The sequence below is a fragment of the Podarcis vaucheri genome (genome assembly GCF_965113315.1).
Source record: "Podarcis vaucheri genome assembly, chromosome: 10".
Classification (NCBI taxonomy): domain Eukaryota; kingdom Metazoa; phylum Chordata; class Lepidosauria; order Squamata; family Lacertidae; genus Podarcis; species Podarcis vaucheri.
Genome location: NC_138748.1, coordinates 61,071,989 through 61,097,688, shown reverse-complemented (window position 1 = coordinate 61,097,688; position 25,700 = coordinate 61,071,989). Strand labels below are relative to the sequence as shown.

Here is a 25,700-nt window from a genome sequence, read left to right as displayed (position 1 = left end):
AAATTTAACCACGTTAAAATAACATTAAACAACTTAAAAGAGGGCCTGGAAGAAGGAGGTGTTTGCCAGGCAACAACAGTACATTAAAGGAGGCATCTGGTGAGCTTCATCAGGGAAAGCATTCCACAAACAAGGGGACCACCACTGACAAGCCCCCGTCCATTGCCACCCTCTGTGCTTCAGAATAAGGGGGTCCTTGGTGGAAGATCTCCAATAGACTTTCTTAGGGCACAAGTGGGTATATCTGTGCACAATAAAGAATTAAGCATGGGTACAATCCTGCGATTATATTATGCTGATAAAGGGAGATTGGGAGCAGGATAAGTGCTATCAATCAGGGAAATCAAAGGACTTCCCCAATAACAATGTACGTCAAAACTCTTTGCTTTGAACCAGACTGATACCACAATTTCTCAATACTTGACGACATTGTTTCTGAGAAAGGCTAATTCTAAAGCACAGAGAACTAGCTAGATAAGATAAAGGCTGCAAGGGGCTGTCATCACACCAACAGTTGCTCTGGACAACTTTGGCTTTTCAGTAAGAGAAATGGCCTTTGAGGACCCTTCCGACTCCGGGATTCCGTAAAACACATCTATGGTGCTTAAGTGCAGCAGAGAACATGTTCTTCTCCTGGAAAATTTCTCTGAAGGAAGAGAGAAATAAGGTGTCCAGTAATTGGTTCAAGACTCCTGGTGCCTAGCGCTGAGACCGCCAACTTGCTCCCAAAATACGCTGCCACCATATTTCGCTTGACACATTAATCATGTGCTTTTAAACAAAAACGAGAGAGAGAGAGAGAGAGAGAGAGAGAGAGAGAGAGAGAGAGAATATCTCCCCCTACCCTCTGCTTCTGTAGTGACGACTTACTAAGAATTCCTGGACTTCAGAGCTTTAAATCTTTCACAATAACTCGTAGCAAAGATGTTGGAAGAACATTTTGTAAATTCATGATGCAGTAAAAATAGACTGTCAGGGTGTCTTCATAAAATATCCCGCTGTTCTCTTAGAATGGCTTCTGTGTGGCACTAGAAAGACCTAGAAAAAGTGCAAGATGTGGGGCAGATCAAACCCTCGCTGAAAGAAAGCAAAAAAGGATGCAATGGCAACAAAAAAATGTGTGTGTAGAAAAGGCTATCGAAAGCCATTGCTGAAAATTTCACCAGAACACTTCTGATTATAGAATTACAGAACTGCAGAGTTGGAAGGGATCCTGTGGATCAGTAGCTGGAAGGGATCGGTGGATCAAAGGTGGAAGGGATCAGTGGATCATCAGTAGTCCAACCCCCTGCAATGTAGGAATATGCAATTGTCCCTTATGCAGATCAAACTTTCAACTTTGGTGTCATCAGCACCACACTCTAACCAACTGAGTTATCTGCAAAGCTTATAGTGCATGCACATTTCAGACCATATTTAAAGGCTAGTCTCCCCAATTCACACTCTCTGAAACTATTTGAGAACTAAAGCACAGACATCAATCAAAATTTGCACTTCTCCAAATTCCATTATGCAGTCAAATAACGTACACAAAAATGCATATATCGGAACAAAATGTGCATTAAAATGCATATATTGTGCAAATAACATACAGATATGCACCACATGCAGGATAACTTGTTTGCAAAAATGATAGAAAATTGTGTGTATTAGGAGAAATGTTGATGAACTTTCACAAGGGCTGCTTTTTTAATAATAATAATTACAAACTGATGTGGAGAACTGAACTTACGATCGGAGAAGAAACTGAGATAAACAAAAATAGACTTATATTATCTGGGATGATTTCTCAGGAAAGGGTGGAGAACTTCAGCTCCTTTGCAAGTTCCCTGAGCTGCCTCATTGCAACAGCTCCAAGCTATAGCCTTCCTGATCTGAGGAACTGGACAAGTTCCCTACAGCCTGCTGATACCTCTATCTGGCACATGGATGCCTGAACATTGGAAACAGAAGGAATAATGTTCCAGCAGCAGAGGAGGAAGAAAGCAACTTGATGTGAGACACTGTAAAAAGACAATCCAAGCAGCCAAAGGCACTATCGTAACATAAGTCCCTGTTTTCAGAAACGCCAGCTTTCGTATTTGAAACCCTAAAAGTGGAGTGCCGTCTGGGGTGAGATATATGCTGCAGATAGCATGGTGGCATTTCCTGGCAACATCATACAAATAAATATTCAAGTCTGGTTCTGGTCAACCCCATATTCACTGCCTTGGTTACTACATACATACAGCCAGAGGCCTGACACACTGGTTAGCTCAGCTGGTTAGAGCTTGGTGCTAACAACACCAAGGTCATGTGTTTGATTCCCGTATGGGTGCATATTCCTGCATTGCAAGGAACTGAACTAATAATAATAACAATGATAATGATAATAATCTATTTATACTCCACCCATCTGGCTGGATTTCCCCAGCCACTCTGGGCGGCTCCCAACAGAATTATAAGCACAATAAAATCTTCCCTAAACAGGGCTGCCTTCAGATGTCTTCTAAAAGTCAGATAGTTGTTTATTTCCTTGACATCTGATGGGACGGCGTTCCATAATCCACGAGGTCCCTTTCAATTCTATGAGTCTACAATTACCTCTGGGAGCATTCAAGGCTCCCAGAGAACATGCAGCCTTATTCAGACCCATGAGGAGGTACTGGCTGAAGAAACTCCACACAGGGACTACATCTTTCACCTTGAAAAATTGCACAGGGGCCTTTAAAGAAGCCCAACACAGTCATACAAACCACAGTGGCCATATGCATAGACCCCACGATGGAAGTTGTACTTCAGTGTTAACAGCATCTGTTTTACATGTAGAAGGTTTCAGTTTCAATCTGTGGCAACCCAAAGCGCTGGATAGCTACTGCAAGTCACACTGAAGTCAATATGGAGTTAGATGGACCAGTGGTCTGACTCTCTAAAAAGCTTAGAAAATAACGATTTTCACCACATCACACCAGGACATGTGCTTCAGCACATGGCTGCATGGGAGCTACTTAATCAATCAACTCCTTTGTTAACCAAATTCACTGTGCATTCCAAGATGTTTCATGGCATCCATGAGTCTATTTAAATATGACTGGTTAATGACCAAGTTTCACATTATTTCTAGCAGGAAAATGTACAAGCCCTGTGCCCTGCACACCCTTCAAGCTGATTGCTTGATGGCCACCAGTTGTTTGAAACAGTCTGAAGAATGAGAAGTCTCATACAGAGCCCTGAGCTTTTGGGGGAATGGCAGGATAGAACTGCGCTTAATAAAACAAATAGACGCTCAAATAAATAATCTCAATTCTCTTGTTGATGATTTCCAGATTTCTTGGGTTCATTGTGCAGAAACAAAGACTGATCTTGTAGTAGACTTGTGTCCTACTCAATAATTGAGCAACTCTGTCTTCTTACACAATGAGGCCACGATCTGAAAAATACAACACAATAGGACATTTTCTTCTTCTTTTTAAAAAAAGGGGAAAAGGAGAGAGAGCTGAAGGCTTTATTTCAATTCTGCCTGATTTCCAAATCTCTATGAGCCTGTTCCAGTCAATTCATTTCCCCCCAGCCCCGCCCACTAATATTTTGAACACAGATCCATCATGACTAAGTCAGTACAAAATTGTGGCTTCCATCTACAGTAAAGGAGAACATCTGGTGAGAAAGCACAGCCCATCAGCCACAAGATCTCCCAACGGGCAACGCTTAAAAAAAATGAACTACTAGAGCCTTTGGTTTGTGAGTCTCTGGAGGGGGGGGGGGAGAAATGGTGAAAACTTTCACTCGTTTAAACTCTCTCAGCCCAAAGCAGCTATATCTGAAGAGTACCATCCACCCCCATCCCACCAACACAGGCCTCCAGGAAGCAGAGAACTATGTCTTGCAATAAAACCATTTCCAAAATGTTCTCCCATTTCCAAGAGATTGCTGTTCTTTGCCATTCTGAACTCTAAATTGTTCCTTGCTTCCCATGGAGCTCTTCCTGCTAACAGCAGCCCAGATCTATTGGCATGAAAGCATGTCATGTAGCAACGTGGCTGAAGCTAAGCAAGACTGGGAATAGTGTGAACGGTGGCCTTGGACCAGTGGTGGTGGTTGTCCACATACCACAAAGCAAGTTCTGCTCCAAAAGGGGTACGGGGTCCAAATGTCTCTCCCCTTACCTGGAGACTGAAGGGAAGCAGTGAGAGGAGGGAGTGTTACTGGGTTGTTTTATCATGTATTTTGTGTTTTTATCTTGTATTTCTATGCTGTAAACCGCCCTGAGATCTATGGATGAAGGGCAGTGTGCTAATTTAATAAGCTACAACGAAAGGACTGGACAGGATTTTATGGTTCGTGCAAGAAGCCAAGGGGACGTGGGTGGCGCTGTGGGTTAAACCACAGAGCCTAGGACTTGCTGATCATAAGGTCAGTGGTTCGAATCCCCACGACGGGGTGAGCTCCCGTTGCTTGGTCCCTGCTCCTGCCCACCTAGCAGTTCGAAAGAATGAAGTGCAAGTAGGTAAATAGGTACCGCTCCAGCGAGAAGGTAAACGGCGTTTCCGTGCGATGCTCTGGTTCACCAGAAGCGGCTTAGTCATGCTGGCCACATGACCCGGAAGCTGTACGCCTGCTCCTTCGGCCAATAAAGCGAGATGAGTGTCGCAACCCCAGAGTCGGCCACGACTGGACCTAATGGTCAGGGGTCCCTTTACCTTTACAAGAAGCCAAAGGCATGGATTTCATTATTTCCCTTGGATTTCACGAGGAGAGACTACAAGGCAGGACCTCCAAAGAGCTTCCCAATGATGCAAAGATGCAACTGGAACTGGTCCTCCAAGTCTATCTGGTCCTCCATATCCTCTCCTTGTTACACCACTACCTGGCTCTGCTTTACTCCCCCCCCCAAGTGTTTTTGCCTGACTTGAATGTGCCCTTAATACCTCTCACCTGTCTGGATGGGGGATTGAGAGGGGTGTTTGGGAATCAACCTACTGTGCAGTGGTGAAATTTACCTCCATTACTCCACCCACTTTGGTCTCTGGCCCTGCCCACCACTGCCACCCAGTTCTCGGGATGCTGTCCACAACACTTAGCTGAAAAGGGTTCCTTGCCAGGGCCAATGATTCTTCATGGACATGCTCCTCAAAGTGGGTATCTCCACAGTGTATCTAGGAGGCAACCCTGACAATTGCTTGTTGGCCCAGCATGAAATTATCAAGCTGCTTCCAACGACTATTCCCCAGGAAAAGCAACCCTTATCCTGCTATAAAAGTACAGTTCTAGCTAAGGTAAAATGATTGATGGATTTCTTACTTCAATGTCATATCAGAGTGAAGCCTTTTTATGGCTTTATGAACTGACTGCAGCAATTATTGATCCTTTACAGCATTCATTTAAACCCAGCATCCTGCTATACTTACACAAACACACACAAACAGAGAGAGTCAACAACAGTTTTCCATCAATGACTAAAGGGCAAAGATTCCGACTGGTAGTAAATCTCGTAAGCCAAGCTTTGATGGGAATATATAAAGGCAGGCACAGATTTTTAAAGATGCGGGGATGTGCGCTGGAAAATTGCAGCACAATGAAATAACAGGCACCAAAGTGTAAATGAATGTCAGGTCAGAATGAAGCACGTTCTTAAATCCCTAAACACCTCTATGCTCCATGTATCAGTGAACACACTGCTGCTACAAGCCCTGTTCCAATTATAATAGTGGTAGATGCTGCTTTAACTGGGTCCAATATACCCAACAAATGTGGACACAACAAGGGCAAAGGCATTTGGGTCGTGGGACTGTGCCCGCTTGATTCGGTGTGCCAAAATAATGGTTTTGCAGAGGGAAAGACATGCATTCAAACACAACTGAACCCCAATACTTACTGGGGCTTCAACCCATCCCATTCAATCCCCATGATACCTTTAAAAAAATCAACTTTGTCAAATTGTCATATCGAACTGATCTGATTGGCACATCCCAGATTAATTTGCAGACCAGAACTGAGCTATCCAACAGTGTTGACACTTCCAGTACCTCCTCTGCTGGAAACAGTATGGCTCTGAATTCCAGTTTATCAATGCATGTTTATCAAAAGGCATGTTTGGGAGAAAATACCTTTAGAAATATGTATTTAAAATGAGAATCTTCATGCAACTTTTGCAAGCTGCATAGAGGACTCCTGCTCTGACCCAGTAAAATCTGTCATTTTCCAAAGTACCTGTTTTTTGTTTTGCCTCGCTTCCTGCTCTGATTTTGCCCATGAGCACCAAACTGCCCGTCACCTGGAAGCGCTCTTGGTGAGCCTCTTTAGCAAACAGGACAGCTATGAAAAGGAATTCCAGCCAGCGAGCCCGCATTTCCTGCCTTTTAGGTCCGTAATGCAAACCATTCATACAAAATCTCTCAAATCAAAAGACAGGGCCAAATGAAAACCACATTACTAATATTTCCCCTTTCTGTTTCCTCTTTCTGTTCTTTCACCTAAAAAAACACAAAAAAACAAAAACCCTCCTATGGGACTTTTCAGTAACAATATTCTTCTTAATGCCAACTTACAATACATTTCCACAGAACAGAAACATTGAAGTAAAAGCATAAAACTATATTGTTTACAATAATTTGAATTATGTTTACACACACACACCCCACTGCCAAACCTCTGTTCAATTTGTTGGATCTGTTTTGAGGGTTGCAATCAATTTATATTTTCAATGTGGAGTTCAAGAAGCAAATAAAGAAACATGCTTTTAAATACAGTGGAAGCTCGGGTTGCGAACGTGATCCGTGCAGGAGGCACATTCACAACCCGCAGAATTCACAACCCGCAGCGCCGCATCTGTGCACGTGCGGGTCGTGATTCGGCGCTTCTGCACATGCGCAAAGCGCAATTTAGCACTTCTGCGCATGTGCAAGTGCCGAAACCTGGAAGTAACCCATTCTGGTACTTCCGGGTTTGGCACGGTGCGCAACCCAAAAATGTGCAACCTGAAGCGTCTGTAACCCGAGGTATGACTGTACTTATTTACAAAGCTTGAGGAGATGGCACTATTTATGTATGGGGCCAGTTCAAGATATTTTGCTGCCTGAGGCAAAAGAGAAGATGGTGCCCTTCCCTAAGGCACATACAAAAGCAAATTGAACTTGTGTCAATACTAGTGATAGTGTTTTCCAATACACTTGAGGAGCCAGGCTAGAATAGAGGGTAGGTCTCCCTCGGTAAGGCTTTCCAGATTCTGGGAGCAGCTGCTGAGAACCCATAATGATACAATTTCGTGAAATGCAGACCTTCATAGAATGGTGTCCTTTGGAAGACACAAAAGTGGACAAACAATTCAGGTCGTGCCTGGAAACAAATGAGTTCACAACGGTCCTTAAATCAAAGAGGATCTGGAAAGAGAGAACCTGGCAACTGGCAATGTACAAGAACGGCTCCGGAAATTGGGAATGCTGGGCATTTGCCAGGGCCCCAAGAGCAGTGAAGGACCCCGTGCCCTGATGGAGCTACGATTCCTACTATTAATAGAATATTCAAGGAGATCAGCCTAAAAATGCATTCTTGATTTTCTTGTCCCTTCTCTTCCAGCTTTAGTGGGTTCTCTGGTAGCCCCTGAAATTCTGGGGCCAGCAGTGGTTCAAAGAATCATAAAACTTAAGTGTTGGAAGGGATCGTGATTGCCAACTAGTCCAACCCCCTGAAATTCAGGAATCTTGAACCCATGCTTCTGGGATTAAGAGGCTCATGTTCTACCGACTGAGATACCCCTCCCAGAAAAATAGATGGGGTGCAGATAATATTAGTGAACAGAAGAGCCAATTGACATGGTTAGCAATTGCAATATATACCAAGCCACTTTAGAAAGATCTTTGACGAGGGAGAATTCAAACATGCAATCTCATCGCCAGCATGAGGCTGCTGACTGCGTGCTTCATCCCTTGGCTGAAGAGTTTGCATCAACAAGAACATTTGGGACATTAAGAGAGTAGCTCCACCATCCACCATGTATGGAAGAGACTTACGGATTAGGCAGGGTTCTCTTAATTAAAACACAGACACACACATGCACATACCTTGCTAAATCCCGACTGCAGCAATGGCTGATATATCAAGGTATAATGCAACGATGAGTTTAATGTCAAGGCAAAAAAAAAAAACCCCTGTGACGGTGCCAAATAAAAAAGAGCTAATAATCAAAATGCAATTTTATGGAGCCCTCTCGCATGGCCAATTGGTATGAAAGCCAAGTATCTGTCTCAGTCCCTATGCGTGTGGAAGAACCTGATGTTGGAATGCAGCTATCTTCTGAGACCACGATGGTCTCGCTACAGCCTCTTAATGTAATCAAGATGATGAAGGAATGTTTACTCGGCTCTCTTTTGCCAGGGAACCTGGAGGTAAGTCAGTAGGAAAAGGAACCATTTGAAAAATCCAAGCTACACGGCAGATAGTAAGAGCTTGATCTGTCTTGACAGCTTTAAGAACTGCAATTGCAGATCTCCTTTCCCCAAAGTTTATTATTTCAGGTGGTTTAAAATGCAAACATAGGTAAAAGAGGTCCTTGCTTTTTTACATTTTACAGAAAACACATTTAACTCTAAAAGTAGTACTAAGCAGATCCCAACATTTTAGGGATGACCCCAATTTTTTCAATGTCTTTTTAAAAAAATGGATCTGCTGTATTGGGTAAGGGTAGGGCACCCTCCCCCCCCAAATTCACACAGCTCTTTTCCCTTGAAAACAAGTAATTAGAAAAAATCTTGCTACCACCAGTAAGTTTCTGGGATCAAAGCAAAACACTTTACCCCTCCTCCTTACTACTTTCCCTCTCTTCATCTAAAACAGGGTTCAGCAACCTTTTTCAGCCATTAGCCAGCCCACCATCCCTCAGACCATGTGGTGGGCCAGACTATATTGGGGGGGGGGGGCTGGAAATGAACAAATTCCTATGCCCCACAAATAACCCAGAGATGCATTTTAAATAAAAGGACACATTCTACTCATGTAAAACATGCTGATTCCCAGACCGTTCGAGGGCCGGATTGAGAAGGTGATTGGGCCGCATCCAGCCCCAGGCCTTGTCCTTAGTCCTTAGCATGGTCCTTAGTGCTCCACAGCCAGAATTACCTTTTGAGCGATCATCAGAGCTTAGAGCTGCCCCTTGAGACAAGCTTTGCGGGAGAATTACCCGTGATCTGCTCACCGTCGCTGCAATTCCTCATACGACTGCACTGATAGTTAAAACAAGTGGAAGAGTTATTAAACCCAGATCATTTCTCCATAAGAAAAAGAAGCATTTTCCCAAAGCTCTCAATCAACACTTTGCGGCTGTTCAAGAGAATCGAAACCTGCACACAAGTAGCTTTTTCAAGCCTTCTTTTTCCCCTCACGAGATACAGCGGATCAATAAGCAACATTCCGCCCCCCACTGCTCCCTGTGATGTGATTCTGTGCATTTAGATGAACAAGAAAACTCATTCAATTGTTTTAGACTGCAAGAGGCGGCGTCAATTACTACCCACACAAGAAGCACGCTCCAGAACGGGGTGGAAAAGTACAAAGCAAAATAAATAAATAATAAAAAATATCGTTTTCTACAGTATATTTTGGAGGTTCATTTGCCTCCAGTGGTGGCTGGTGCCCATTGGTCCATGTAGGGTCGAAAACAGTAAGTGGCGACAGAGCCAACGATAGACAGAGCCGACTAGTTCTAATTTCCCCCCTATACTTCTCCCTCCTGAGTTCCTTAGTCTTAGTATTGACCCTTGTAGGACTTAGTCTCAGAGAAAGATGATAGGCAGTGCCACCCCCTGAACTGGTTGTAACTAAGAAGGCAGGCAGGTGGGGGTTAGCTAGAGGGGTTATCTAGGGGTTGGCGAAACCAGCCCACGCTGGGGGCATAGGTCGTGCAAAAATCACCCACTAGACTATGCAGTGTATGACACATTTTGTGCAGCGATGAGACACCGCTGTTGCGAGAGAAACTGCCCATTCTTCTCGTGCCGTGGCACAAAAGTGTGCAAATTTTTCTGCCTTTCCTCCTCACTTTGCCATCATTCTGGATGCTTCAACTACTCAAGTCACATAATATGTAGTGATTTCTAATGTGCCTAGTGTGGTAAACTGATTTTTTTTTGGGGGGGGGGGAGAAACAGCTGCTTGACAAGGGCACAAGGGACCCTAGGGATGCCTCTGGGGTTAAACACATTAACACTACAATATAACTAGAGAAGTACGTGGGGGGGGGATACAAATTCCTATCACTTTATTCCTATCTTTTCACTCCAGTATACCTGAAGGAGCATCTCCACCCCCATCGTTCTACCCGGACACTGAGGTCCAGCGCCAAGGGCCTTCTGGCAGTTCCCTCACTGCAAGAAGCAAAGCTACAGGGAACCAGGCAGAGGGCCTTCTCGGTAGTGGCGCCCGCCCTGTGGAACGCCCTCCTACCAGATGTCAAAAAGATAAACAACTACCTGACATTTAGAAGACATCTGAGGGCAGCCCTGTTTAGGGAAGCTTTTAATGTTTGGACTACTGTATTTTAATATTTTGTTGGAAGCCGCCCAGAGTGGCTGGGGAAACCCAGCCAGATGGGCGGGGTATAAATAATAATAATTAGTTTGTTTGAAAGTCCGCTCACCTGCATTTTTCTCCTGTGTACTGTAATGGCTGGTCTGCACCATTTCTGACACCAGAGTAGGGCCACTTTAATAAAACTGCTCCACGAGATGGCTGATATTGCCAAGTGGCTGAGTCCAAGTGCTAGCAAGATCCAGCCCTCAAAGGGCAGAGAGATGGCAAATAATGGGAACAGATGGTAAACCGACTGGCAGGCAGCAGAGAAGCTGGCTTGCTTGCCATCCGTCTGGACATGTAGAGAGACAGCCCCATAGCTTCCTTCGGCAAGTTGCCCCACTTTGACCAGAGCTCAGCAGATGACATAGTTGCACAGCAGAGACTCATAGAACTGTAGAGTTGGATGGGACCCCAAGGATCATCTATTCCAACCCCATGCAATACAGAAAACACAGCTAAAGCACACCTGATAGGTGGCCATCCAACCTCTGCTTAAAAACCTCCAAGGAAGGAGAGCCTACCACCTTCCACTGTCAAACTGCGCTTGCCATCAAAAAGTTATTCTGAATGTTTAGTTGGAATCTCCTTGTCATTTGAATCCATTGGTTTGGGCTGTACCCTAGGAAGCAGCAGAAAGCAAGCTTGCTCCATCTTCCAGCAGGAAGAAACATGGGCTCATCAGCCCCCCCTGATCAGAACAACTCTGTTGTTGCGTCCAGGAGTCAACTGCCTGCAAGTCCCTCTTGCAGAGGGAGAGTGCCAGTGTGGTGTAGTGGTTAAGAGCGGTGGACTTGTAATCTGGTGAACTGGGTTTGCTTCCCCGCTCCTCCACATGCAGCTGCTGGGTGACCTTGGGCTAGTCACACTTCTCTGAAGTCTCTCAGCCCCACTCACCTCACAGAGTGTTTGTTGTGGGGGAGGAAGGGAAAGGAGATTGTTAGCCGCTTTGAGACTCCTGAAGGGGAGTGATAAAGCAGGATATCAAATCCGAACTCTTCTTCTTCTCTGAACAGACTTGGTGGTGGTGCAGTGAAGCAGAGTTTTAAATGAAGAAGAGTTCCTAATTGACTCCAGGTCTTCCAGCTCATACCCTGGGAAGCCTTGCATGTAGTAAGCTACTGATCTGGTGCTCCTCACACACACTGAATCCCCCCCCCCCGCCAGGCTGTTGAGAACCTTATACAAGAAAACTTTCTGATCAGCTAAGCAACACCCAACAGGTGTTAACACAGAAAGTGGTAGCTCAGTGGGTCACTTTAGATGTAATGTTCTGGGTTTAATGACCCATAACTCTGATGCTCCTGTTCCCCACAGATTGCCAGTGTTTTGATTCTGGTTTGCTTAAACTTCAGCTCCTCCAATAAATCTGAATCAGGGAGCTGTGGGAAGATGCTGGTTCAATCGTTAGGATCTTAAACTATGCAACAAACCAATGCCTTTTTCTGGGTTTAAGAATCTGGTTTGTCAACCAGCATTAAACACCCCAATGTGTGGTAGCACTGGGGTTAGGACATGGTGGGAGCAGCGAAGGAGGTTGAAGGAAGCCGGGGTTGTTGCATCCAAAAAGGACGCTGTGCTTCCTTGTCTTCTCCTGGTCTATAAAACAAAAACTCCACTCCTTTGAGCACATATGCCCCGACACTCTTGCTGGCAAGAGTGATGCAATCTCCACCACAGAGCTAAGAAAGCTCAGATACTGATGAAGCTTAATGGAGCCAGGAGCAACTTTTATGAACCAACTTTGCACAGGGATTTTTTTAAAAAAAGAAGTCAACATTCTTAGATGTTTACAGCAATATTTTAAGGGGGGATGACGAATACTTGGGATTTTTGCATTTGTACTAATGCCACAAATGTGCAATTATATTCCGCAAAGGATAATTGAGTCTGTCGTGCTGAGTTTTAACCAAAGGTCTGCATGCAAACTGACATCCTTTGAAGAATAACCATATGCAGTAAGTTTATTAATTTGTCACCATTCAACCACTACCAATACACTTTTCAGGATTTCTCAGGAACACATAAGCCATTAATTCACCGGCACCAACTATTCATTACTTAAATGTAGACTTATATAAATGTGCAACTCACACTACCCCTAATATTTAGGCTGGGGTTCCTTTCCAAAGGCTACCCAACAAATCTAAAACTATTACACTATTTGCTGACTCTCTGCAACTCTCATCAGAACCGTGCTCTTCAGATCTTGCCTTGTAGATTTGCTATGTGCTGTGATGAACATGATCTTTTTCAGCAACCAAGGTATCTGGCTTCTACAGCTCTAAGAGAAGCACCAACTGCAATTTTGAAGCCAAAACCATAATAACAAGCTTGAGAGAAACGACAGGCAATGCCCACCAGCTTCCTAGAACCGTAAGTACAATAACTGGCAGTTCTTTGTGCCGTTATCACCAAGAGAGGAAAATATAAAGAGAAGCCCACAGTACCTGCTCAGTAACAGGGATAGACTCCCATCGCCGCTTCAACAAGAGCAAAGGTCGCCGCTTCATGATGCCCAGTTTTGCTCAAGAAGGCTCTTCCTCAGAATAATTTCAAACCAGAAGCAAAAAATATTATTCCCGATCCTTACGTTGCATCGCTCAAGTCGACTTCAAGGATCCCAAAGTTTTGTGTTTGCAAAGGTGTTGCAAGGAAGCCGTGGGGGAAATGGTGGATTTGTTTGTTTGTTTGGTCCAAACTCTCCCCAGTTTTGCATGCCTTGATCTCTATATAGGAAGCAGCCACGGAAGAGATAGTTGGGTGGAGGGGGGAAAAAAACAACCCAGCAGCATTCGATGATGAATTACCTCATAGACGCATGAAGTAGGTAGACAACACCACCAGACACACTCAATCTGAAAATAGCTGTTGCTTAGGAACTGGAAGGGTAAATTGCAGCACCTCAGCTATATATAATTGAGAGCTTTTACATTTAATGTGAATTAAAACACACCGGACCAGTGCGCCTGCCTGCCTCCCTCCTTCCCTCCCTCTCTCTCTCTATATGAGCATCATCTCATGGAAGTCTGCAAAAGGAAGGACTGCCTGTTCCCTGAAGACCAGGGGTTATGCCTCAACACCCACTCAACAAACCAACAGCACCAGAACTGTATCAGCAGCTAAATCCTGTCCATATGGCATCCTCAATAAACTGGCGTCTTTTTTCTATCTCTCACTTTCCTTTAAAGAAAAAAAAAGCAATGCTTTGCAAGTCCCCCACAGAAGGGGAAACAGCTTAGGAGTGGAGCATTACACAAAAGAACCAATGGAAAGGTGTACACTTTTGCAGGAAGCACACCTCTACAGGTGAAGATCTGTGTGCCTGCAAGCAACGTGTGTGATGAAAAGTTTTGGATTTCCAATAGAGGCAGCCTTGCTGACCAGAAATCATAATGCCAGTATCAGAGTGGCACTGTACAAATCTTTGGTACAACCGCATTTGGAATACTGGGTATAGTTGTGGTTGTCTCACCTCAAAAAGTGGAAAAGGGACATGAAGCCACCTCTCCCCGCTCAATGAGGAAAGGTTCCAGCGTTTGGGGCTTTCCAGTTTAGAGAAAAACCCAAGAGGTGATATGAAAGAAGTTTAGAAAATGATGCATGGCGCTGAGAAAGTGGATAAAGGATTTTATCCTTCTCTCGTAACACACTGGACCTCCAATGAAGCGGGATGATGGAAGATTCAGGGCATCTGAACAGGGCAGGTTCATCTATGGAACAATTGACAGTTGAGGTGGATGATGACGTGGCTGTGCAATTGAGTCTCCTTGTGCACAAGCTCTACCCACATTGATCATGCTGTTACGAAAGGGTGGAGTAGAGTTGTGAAGCGGGGAGTCAACAAAGCCAAAGAGGTCTAAACTGTTCTGCAGTAAACATTGGCCTATCTGAAGACACACAATATATCATCCATGAAATGCCAACTGGGTCTTAAGATCTGGCCCTTAGCCTTCCCCATGATTAAAAAAACTGGCACAGAAGGCTGATTAGATCAGTAGCAGCAGAGGAAGAACAGCTGTTGGTGCTTAATTTCTCAGAAATGGCCCCACCAATCCTCTGGCCTCATACAACCTCCTTCAGTCTCTGAGACTCAAACTGGGCCTTGAGTATGAGCAGGCCTTCTACATACATAACATCAGGTGTCAATTGTGCTCTTTAGGGCTCTTGAAGATACAACCATCCCTTTCTATCCTGTATAAGATGCATCTGCTCCACAAAGTCCTGGCTGGTGCCCAACCTGCAAACCAAGCTTCAAGCAACACAAGCCAAAGTCTCGGCTTGAGCTTAAGACCAGACTACCAGCATCTCAGCAAAAACCCAAGAAAAAGAGTAAGCTCAGTTTTTCCAATAACTGTTATTACAGTCAGCCCAGAGAGCCAGATCCTGAGATTGATGAGAAAGTTGATTTATGCCACTGGTCCTCACCTGAGCAGTTCCTGACCCATATATGGGTAACAGCTAGGGATTGGCGAAGCTGTCCATTTTGGTTTCTTGCATTTTATCTCTCTCTCTTCCTTTTCTTTGTCTCGAGGTCAGTTCACATTAATTTGCAATTCCTCCCCCGTTTTTAAATTCACGTGAAATTTCATCAGCATTTAAGTCCACGTTGATCCCAATATATGCACATCGTTACATGAAATCATGACTAACATAGACATTTTTGCAGACTAATTTCCCTAATATAATTGTGAATATGCTATTTTCACAAACACATTCATTTTAATGCACACTCTCCGTTTTATGTACTTTTCTGTACACGTTATGTGACTGGAGAACTGCATAGCAAAATTCAGAGAAGTGCGAATTTTGGAGAATGGCTGTCTTTCTGTTCCCTTGTTGTTTTCGAAAGTGCAAAATAGGTAGATTGGCCTTCAAACACAAACTGGATGAGATTTTTCTTCCATCTCAAGTCACATCCCTACCCAAGGTGGATGAAGGGCACCATCATTCTATTTTGCTTTGGTTATCCCCCCCCCCTGTTTTTTCTTCAAAGAAGAGACGAAGAAAGGCTGATAGAGGCCAACAAATGGAAACCCAAAGGATAAAGATGACATACATACTAAAAGTGAGTCTCACATTCTGTGTTGGAGGTAAAGGTCCTATGTCTCAAAAAGCTGAAGACCACAGGTCTAATTTCATGGTAGATTAACCCATCCCTGTGAAGTCCGAGTTATTTCTCCTTGGGCACATCTTCAAGATTACTTAAATCTTTAACTTAATACTCAAAATTATTTAATATAGGTGATATATCCTATGAAACATATTAACTCAAGAGACAAATTTCCCACTTGTTTCGGTTTGAGGAAGAAGATTTCAACAGTACGACCATTCTGCAGTCCATGGTAAATCTCACAGCAGTCAGCATCATGGGGGAAAGTTCAGAAAATGGAAGAGCACAACACTTCTCTCTCTTCTCTTCCCTTTCTCCCTTCCTGACTCTCCCATCAACACTTCTTTCCATTTTCCTCTGCTCTCCTCCTTGCAGGGCTTCTCCTTCCATAGGTACTGGGGTTATTCTTTTCAAACAACCAAGTTCATTTGAATTTCGCAAACCTGAGGAGTTTTTCACTCATCACGAAACAGACAAGCATAACACTAGTCTTTATAGTACTCTTTATTTTATTTTATTTCAAAAACTAAACCTAGCAACTCTTCAATCACATAGTAGTTGGAGATGGACCACACTTCTTTATATGCACATGATTCAAATAAATATGGAATTGGCAACCTAATTGTGTGAAAAATCCCCAAAATCTGTTGCGTTTCCATGGCAGCAAAGCCAAACAAATAAATACAAATAAAATAAAAGCACACAGTATGTCAGCGTTTTAATTCAGCTCAGTGTTGTGGCCGAAAATATGTTTATATTTCCTTGGGAATAAGCTTCCATTCCTCAGCTCTCATTCCCAGTGTCTGTCCTTTCAAAAACTAATCAAGGTATGCAGAAAACAAGGAGAAGCTGGTTCAACCATTGGGCAATATGTCCTGTTCCCACTCTCCCAGTGGCCAAAGATTCTCTTCCATCTTGTGCTAACCAGATGTCTCCAAGGTCTTGTGCTGTTCTGTAGCCATTCTCTCTCCTTTCTCTATATGCTGCTCTTTCACTTGACACTTGCCAATTTTCCACTGTGGGCTACCACCTCTTTCCCCTAAGAGCCCCTCACTCTTGTAACACCCTTTTATGTGACTTCTAACTCTTCCTTTGCTTTTACATTAAAATACTTTCTTAAAAGCATACATGTTTTCTGGTCACGTGCAAAAACATAGCAATTTCGGAAGACGCCGACGGATATTATGCAAGAAAATGGAATGTACTACTTTTTAACAAACCTATATATATATATATATATATGCTTTCGTAGATTTTCACGGGTACAGGAATGCAGGTTTTGGTGTCTTCGGGTGTCTTCCCGTGTAAGAGTCGGGGTGTCTGGGCGACGTTTCGACGAGGTCTCACTCGTCATCTTCAGGCTGGTGCTTTCGGCTTCTTGTTACTGGTTCCAGTAACAAGAAGCCGAAAGCACCAGCCTGAAGATGACGAGTGAGACCTCGTCGAAACGTCGCCCAGACACCCCGACTCTTACACGGGAAGACACCCGAAGACACCAAAACCTGCATATATATATATATATATATATATATATATATATATATATGGGGTGAATATGAATTAATATATATGGGGTGAATATGAATTAATAAATAAGCAATAGCGCCTTGTATCCCATGGTAGTCCTACTCAGAGTAGACCCAGTGAAGTTAATAGACACAACTAACTTAAGATTCATTAATGCCAAGTACAACTTAGTTGGGCAGAACCCATTATCCATATCTGTCTGTATTATAGGACTAACAGCCCAGTCCTATGGATGTTAATGCAATCGTCCCAGTGAGTTCAACAGGACTTAGTCCCAAGTAAGCATTTTTAGGATTACAGCTTTACAGCACAATCCTAACCATGTATATTCAGAAGTAATCCCACTGAATTCAATGGTGTCGGCTCCCAGGAAGGCTGGGATAGGGTTGCGCAGCACAAACATATGCTAATATTGCAAAGCAACACTCAAATGCAACAGCAGATGTCACCAAGAAGTCAACAGCCTTAAACAATTGAAACATCCGTGATGACACTTCGTTATTGATTAATTAAAAGCGTGTGGTTGTAGCTCCTCAGACTAAAAACGTAAAAGCAGAACTGTTTTCACCAAGAGATGCATGAGAAACATACACAGTATTTCCGATATAAATTAGAGGGATAAATGCAAAGCAAATACGCAAAAACCAACCATCTAAAGGCTTAAAGATGGCCACGTTTAAAAAGCTTTGAAATTATTCGATTCAAATAAATTAAAACTGGTAATTTGACACCATGTATATAGCTTTGAGGAGAAGTCTAACCAGCTGATTGGCCAATAGTTACGTAGATAATTCATCTCTGTATCCTTTCTTATACACATTGGGAAAATGACAGTCATTTTCCATGCAGAGGACATTTGGTCTGTGTTGTTAATGGTGGTAAATAAATATCCAGTCAGGATAGGTATTCACCATTCTATATATTCCTTGTAGAGCTCAAGCGGAACTACAGTCATACCTCCGGTTACAGACGCTTCGGGTTGCGCACCGTGCTGAACCCGGAAGTACCGGAACGGGTTGCGCATATACAGAAGTGCTAAATTGCGTTTGCGCACACGCAGAAGTGCCAAATCGCAACCTGTGCATGTGTAGCCGCGGGGCTGCGGACGCTGTGGGTTGTGAACGAGCTTCCCGCACAGATCATGTTCACAACTTGAGCGTCCACTGTATATATTCTGCAGGAGCTTTATCTGATTTCAGGAAGGAAATAAGGATCGATATCTCATTACAGGTCACCATTCAGATAGGTTTGAGAAATCCCTACACACTGCTGGTACGTTTGATTGCCCAGATTGACCACAAAATATATGGGAGAAATATTTAACCCAACGTAGACTCACATTCCCAAACAACCACATTCCCCAGCCCTCCTTCAAACCAGCTGTAGAAAAACCTTGCAAAAACTCACCTGAGATCCTCTGGGTCCTCGTTTGTGATCCCAATCAGAATGTCCCATGATCTGCAGAAACATAAAGGAGAGATTACCATTAATATGATCACAGAATCATAGAGTTGGAATGGACAGCAAGAGTAATCTAGTCCAACCCCCTACAATGGCAGGAATTGTTCACCCAATGTGGGGCTCGAACCTACGACCGTGAGAATTAATAAGAGTCTCCTGCTCAACAAACTTACCTTAGAAGAAGAATAAAAAAGAGAGATCTCTGCCCCAAGGAGCTTGCAATTTTTGGTAAAGGGGATTTGCAATTAGTTTATGGTGAAATAAAAGGGACTGGTGAACTTTCCTCATGCTTGCTAATAGTAAAAAAAATGCATGTTACAGTATCCATGTGTATGTTTTATTATTTTGTTCTAAGTCAGATTGAACATTTTATATAAAGGGGGATTATAAAAAAATATTCTAAAACCATTCAAATGCCACCTAACATTAAAAAATATAGAGTAAAACAGTTTACAACACACACTCATTAAAATCGACACAATAAACTACTGTGAATAAATATGGCTGAATCCATAAAATAAATACAGTAAACAATGAATAAAAATGCCAAAATCCATACCTGAGTAAAAAGAAGTAAGTCAATCTAACAGGCCCCGAAATCGGAGGTGGTTTTCAAAGAGTGGGCACCGCAACAGAAAAGACCCACCCCCTAACCACAGCGTTATCAAAAATAGTATCAGAAGCAGCTCAGCAGCCACGATGCCCAATTCTCAGCAGGTGGACTGTGACTGCTTACCCGGAAATAGAGAGGGAGGAAAGTTCTGCAAGATGCAAACTCAATCTAGTACAGTGGTACCTCGGGTTACAGACGCTTCAGGTTACAGACTCCGCTAACCCAGGTTCTTAACTCAGGTTAAGAACTTTGCTTCAGGATGAGAACAGAAATTGCACGGCTGCGGCGCAGCGGCAGCAGGAGACTCCATTAGCTAAAGTGGTACCTCAGGTTAAGAACAGTTTCAGGTTAAGAACGGACCTCCAGAACGAATTAAGTTCTTAACCTGAGGTACCACTGTACTGTATTGGCTCTGTGTTGAACTCTCTGCCCCCTCACCTCTCTCAGAAAGCAACAGTGACCCACCTGCCTGAAAAATAGCATGGCAGCTGCATCCCATCTGGTGAGCAGCTTTGGATAAATAATTCTTAAAGTAAATTACTCAAGTTTTTTCTCTTTTTTCTTTCAAAAGCCGCCTTTACAAATGGCGTTTTGGTGTGCAACTAGAAACACTGAATTCTCGTGCAGGTAAGCTTCTTGCAAAATACCAAATAAAAAATAAAACGAAACAAGTTGCAGGAGTTTTAACCAATGCAGCACTTCTGGTCCACAACCTGGTGTCCAGAACTTACTAATGAACTGCGCTGGCACCAAGCACATTTCAAATTCCTACTTCGACGATCAACCCACAAGCAAACTGCTTATGTAAAGCATCCAGCTGTGTGATCTGAGTCTACCTTGTCAACGCTGCATGTTTAACATTGCCACAATCTGACCGAGAGGCATTTTTGCCTTCATGCAGAGATTTCGCAAATTGGAAGACCATCCTTCTTTGACATTTTGTGAAGGTTGCAATCAAGAGACTCCCAGATGAAGTCATTCCAGTCGTGCATCATCCTTAACAAACGGCTTAATGCTGTCCGTCCAACTCTCAAAGGAGACACAGGGGGTTCAACCTAAGGACTGTTTTGTAGATTGTCATAAGCAAACATTACACAGACACAGCAAAAGCGCTTTGTGGTCACCATCCATACAAGCACACTGAGATTTCTGCATGTGAAAATCAACACAACTACCAACAAAGTTGCCCCACACTTATCGTTAGCTATCCAAAAGACATTTGAACTGAGGAAATCACTCTGGGTGGACATTTAATGGTTACATTTTCTCAAATATGCATCTCTCTTGTGTTATTTTCATTAATCTGTGTATTTTTTAATGTACACTTTACCCTAGTCTATGTATTCTTTTACTCATGACATGGCTGAAGAACTGCCTTGCAAAATTCAGAGAAGTGTGAATTTAGGTTGGTTGTGTTGGTTCCGGTAGCGTTTCGAAAAATCAATACAACTCTATATTTTGTGGTTTTATATTTTGATTTTTAGTATGAACCACCCTGAGACCTCTGGGTATAGACAAATGACGTGCGCTCCCAGGGGTGAAGTCAAACAGATGCATTAGCAGCACTCATGTGGGCTATATGGACATCCTGGGCTGCCCAGATGAGAAAACCCCTCTCTCGGCCTCACTGATATAGTCCAACCAGGAGTTGCCAGAAGGAGGCATAACTGAATTAAGATTAAAAAAGGATGTGTACAAAAAATGGAAAAGGGGGGAAACCACCAAAGAGGAATTCAAACAAATAGCCAGCACGTGTAGACACAAAGTCAGAAAAGCTAAAGCACAGAATGAACTCAGGCTTGCTAGAGAGGTTAAAAGCAACAAAAAAGGCTTTTATGGGTATGTTCGTAGCAAAAGGAAGAACAAAGAAACAATGGGGTCACTCAGAGGAGAAGATGGTGAAATGCAAACAGGGGACACAGAAAGGGCTGAACTCCTCAATGCCTTCTTTGCCTCAGTCTTCTCCGATAAAGAAAACAATGCCCGACCTGAAGAATTTGGAGCAAATGATTCAGCAAAGGAAACACAGCCCAGAATAACTAAGGAGATAGTACAAGAATATTTGGCTAGTTTAGATGTATTCAAGTCTCCAGGGCCAGATGAACTGCATCCAAGAGTATTAAAAGAACTGGCAGATGTGATCTCAGAACCACTGGCAGTCATCTTTGAGAATTCCTGGAGAACAGGCGAAGTCCCGACAGACTGGAGGAGGGCAAATGTGGTCCCTATTTTCAAAAAGGGGAAAAGAGAGGACCCAAATAATTACCGCCCAGTCAGTCTGACATCAATAGCAGGGAAGATTCTGGAGCAGATCGTTAAGCAAACAGTCTGTGAGCACCTAGAAAGGAATGCTGTGATCACCAATAGTCAGCATGGATTTCTGAAAAATAAGTCATGTCAGACTAACCTGATCTCGTTTTTTGACAGAATTACAAGCCTGGTAGATGAAGGGAACGCAGTGGATGTAGCCTACCTTGATTTCAGCAAGGCATTTGACAAGGTGCCCCATGATATTCTTGTAAAGAAGCTGGTAAAATGCGGTCTTGACTATGCTACCACTCAGTGGATTTGTAACTGGCTGACTGACCGAACCCAAAGGGTGCTCATCAATGGTTCCTCTTCATCCTGGAGAAGAGTGACTAGTGGGGTGCCACAGGGTTCTGTCTTGGGCCCGGTCTTATTCAACATCTTTATCAACGACTTGGATGATGGACTCAAGGGCATCCTGATCAAATTTGCAGATGACACCAAACTGGGAGGGGTGGCTAACACCCCAGAGGACAGGATCACACTTCAAAACGACCTTGACAGATTAGAGAACTGGGCAAAAATAAACAAGATGAATTTTAACAGGGAGAAATGTAAAGTATTGCACTTGGGCAAAAAAAATGAGAGGCACAAATACAAGATGGGTGACACCTGGCTTGAGAGCAGTACATGTGAAAAGGATCTAGGAGTCTTGGTTGACCACAAACTTGACATGAGCCAACAGTGTGACGCGGCAGCTAAAAAAGCCAATGCAATTCTGGGCTGCATCAATAGGAGTATAGCATCTAGATCAAGGGAAGTAATAGTGCCACTGTATTCTGCTCTGGTCAGACCACACCTGGAGTACTGTGTCCAGTTCTGGGCACCACAATTCAAGAAGGACACTGACAAACTGGAACGTGTCCAGAGGAGGGCAACCAAAATGGTCAAAGGCCTGGAAACGATGCCTTATGAGGAACGGCTAAGGGAGCTGGGCATGTTTAGCCTGGAGAAGAGGAGGTTAAGGGGTGATATGATAGCCATGTTCAAATATATAAAAGGATGTCACATGGAGGAGGGAGAAAGGTTGTTTTCTGCTGCTCCGGAGAAGCGGACACGGAGCAATGGATCCAAACTACAAGAAAGAAGATTCCACCTAAACATTAGGAAGAACTTCCTGACAGTGAGAGCTGTTCGACAGTGGAATTTGCTGCCAAGGAGTGTGGTGGAGTCTCCTACTTTGGAGGTCTTTAAGCAGAGGCTTGACAACCATATGTCAGGAGTGCTCTGATGGTGTTTCCTGCTTGGCAGGGGGTTGGACTCGATGGCCCTTGTGGTCTCTTCCAACTCTATGATTCTATGATTCTATGATTCTATGATTCTAAGGCGCCATCCAGCCATCTTAGCATGGAATATCTAAATAAAGGGAAATACTTTCAGCTGAGGATCGCGGAGACCCTCTGCTAGTCACCGCAGACAATGCTGAGCTTAATGGGCCAACAGAATAGCTTAAGGGGCTTAGTGCATTTGGAACCAAAAAGTTTGACACTTTTGCTTTGGAACTGGAATATTTTGGAGTCTAGAGACTCCATCACGTTTTTGTGAATAAGATACAAAGCCGCACCCACAGATTTCTTCTCGGATTACAGGAAAAAGTCCACTGCCGTGCATTCCACTAACAACACATGCACTTACATTATTTATTATTAATGTATATATTGATAATGCCCACATACCTCCTAAGCAGCTAAACACTAAAACTCTGGTACCCATTTCCCAGAGATAGATATCTCTCTTAATAATCAAATTTGGTTTCTCACCAGCCCCTTATGAGAGGAGCATTTCTGTACTCTTTGTTCTTGCAAAAGAACAAGTTTCCCCCCTCCTTTGTTTTGTCCTGAGACCATCTCCCTCCGCTCTCACAACATCACTCTAAAGTTTGTTTCCTGAATTTGGAACACATTTCCCAACCCAGAAAAAAATAAAACTTTTAAAAGCCCATTGAGAACAATGCTGCTGCTGCTGACGCCAGCAATAAACTTGGCACAGAGTCTCTTGCTCAAAACCATCATAATAACTCATAGTAGCAAACTATAGCACCCATATGTCTTCCATTTCTCTCCCCCCCCCCCCGGAAGAATCATGTCTTTTGTGAAATCTGGCATAGCCATCGCCTTTTGTGGCTGCAAAGCAAACAGTGGAAAACACTGGGGTTTAGCCACACCCTCAGAATATAATCTGTTATCGCCAATCACAAAATTAACACAGTAGGGCAAACCCAAAGGTGTGAGACGGAAACCAATGTATTATATATGAGAGGCTGATACCTTTCTTTTGGAATTAAACCCATGCCCAAACTTTAACACTGAAAAACTTGCAGAAACTTATAGTTATAACCGAATTAAAGCCTAATAATTACAATCACATGCTTCTCCAAGCATGGGTTTTTAGTCTCGTCTTCTAACTTCCAAGCGACTATATTTTCCCCTCTTTCCAGAGCTCAGCACTCCGCCTTCTGTATCTCGATTAGGCCATGCCTTGCAGCTCCTATGAGAGATTCCTACTTTTCCCTTCTCCTGCAGCTTGGCTCTCTTTCTTCCAAGCAGAGAAGAAACACCCCAACACTCTATTCAATTTATCAGTGTTCACGGTGGATTCTAAAACACAGTAATCTTGCTGCACATAAAATGGAGTCTCTTCTTCACTAAATACCTCCCATGTGAGCCTTCAAATGTGCAGGAGCTCACTCAGTAAAGTATTCTTTATGCAATCCGACCAGAATTGTCTACTGCAACTGATATCGCTTCCCTAAGTCCTTGGCTCTTTCCATTAAAATGTTCAGCCAGAAGGTATATTCATGGCAGATGTGGTAGGGTTTGCACCCTAGGGAGCTAGTCAACTGGCTGGTCAATTGACCAATGTATTATTCTCATTATTATTTGATCAAATTATGTGAGAATGCAGTTTGCTTTACTTTTAATTAAGTATTATTTATTTACTAGTTACCTAAAAGGTCTCCTAACGTAAACCTGAATTTTAAAAAGTTCATTAGTTTAAAATTCATTTTTTTGTTGTTGTTTAGTCGTTAGTCATGTCCGACTCTTCGTGACCCCATGGACCAGAGCACGCCAGGCACTCCTGTCTTCCACTGCCTCCCGCAGTTTAGTCAAACTCATGCTGGTAGCTTCGAGAACACTGTCCAACCATCTCATCCCCTGTCGTCCCCTTCTCCTTGTGCCCTCCATCTTTCCCAACATCAGGGTCTTTCCCAGGGAGTCTTCTCTTCTCATGAGGTGGCCAAAATATTCATTAGGCTACCTTTATGTGTAAAACACACCAAATGCAGCTTACACAAACATTGTGTAACTTTATTCATTTTCATGCAGTATAAACAGGGTTGCTTGTGGAATTCAAATTGTGAATTCTGATGCATCTACACCTCCTGAACTAATGCAAAAATTGGAACAAACGCTAGAATCTGGGAATTAAGTTCCACTGAATTCAATGGGACTTACTTCTGAGTAGATATGCATAGGATCGAGCGGTTACTGCCCCATTAACACTTCCTGAATGTTTCGGTGCAATTATTGACTTTAAAATGTGCTGCTGGTTTTTTAAGTGTTTATTTGGAGAGAAAACATGCATAGATTATGCATTTTAGGATAAAATAGATTCTGGAATACATAATTAAATACAGTGCCTGTGCTACTGGGCTTTTTATTTTTTTTAAAAAAATGTCCACATGTGTGAACATATGTGAAATTGGCATGGTCCAGTTTGTCCAATGCCTACTGAATTTTTGTGCTCCACAGGGAAACCTAATAATTCAGGCACGAATGTTAAAGCAAGCTGAATGTTCAAAATGCTACATGAACAACACAAATTAAAAACAAATAGCATCAACTTGTAGTTGAAGATGAGGAACAATATATTTCGCAGCGGGAAGAATCCTCCTCCATCAGGAGGGTTGTTATTTTTAAGAATCTGGGCTACAGCAGTAACATATAAGCTAACTTTCTACATCAAATCAAGAGAAATTATAATGTATGAAAGCAAATTTGTTGATCGATGGGTGATTTCTATATCCATGTGGAATGAGGAATTTGGTGATGATGTGAGACCATATTCATTGTTTTCTTTAGTCCAATAAGATGAGATCAAATCCATGTTTCCGCCCCTTGGTTTAATGATTTTTAC

At 43.1% G+C, this 25,700-nt stretch overlaps 1 protein-coding gene across 2 annotated transcripts in view; it reads right to left on the bottom strand.

Annotated features, from left to right (window-relative positions):
* PDE3A (phosphodiesterase 3A) overlaps positions 1-25,700 on the bottom strand; it is a 297,327-nt gene that overhangs the window by 66,273 nt on the left and 205,354 nt on the right. The window contains exon 2 of one of the 2 annotated variants that reach the window (XM_082238785.1): positions 18,590-18,640. The exons of the other annotated variant lie outside the window; for it this stretch is intronic. Coding sequence (XP_082094911.1) covers positions 18,590-18,640 — 51 coding nt within the window. The remainder of the gene's footprint in view (positions 1-18,589; positions 18,641-25,700) is intronic. 2 annotated transcript variants of the gene reach the window in all.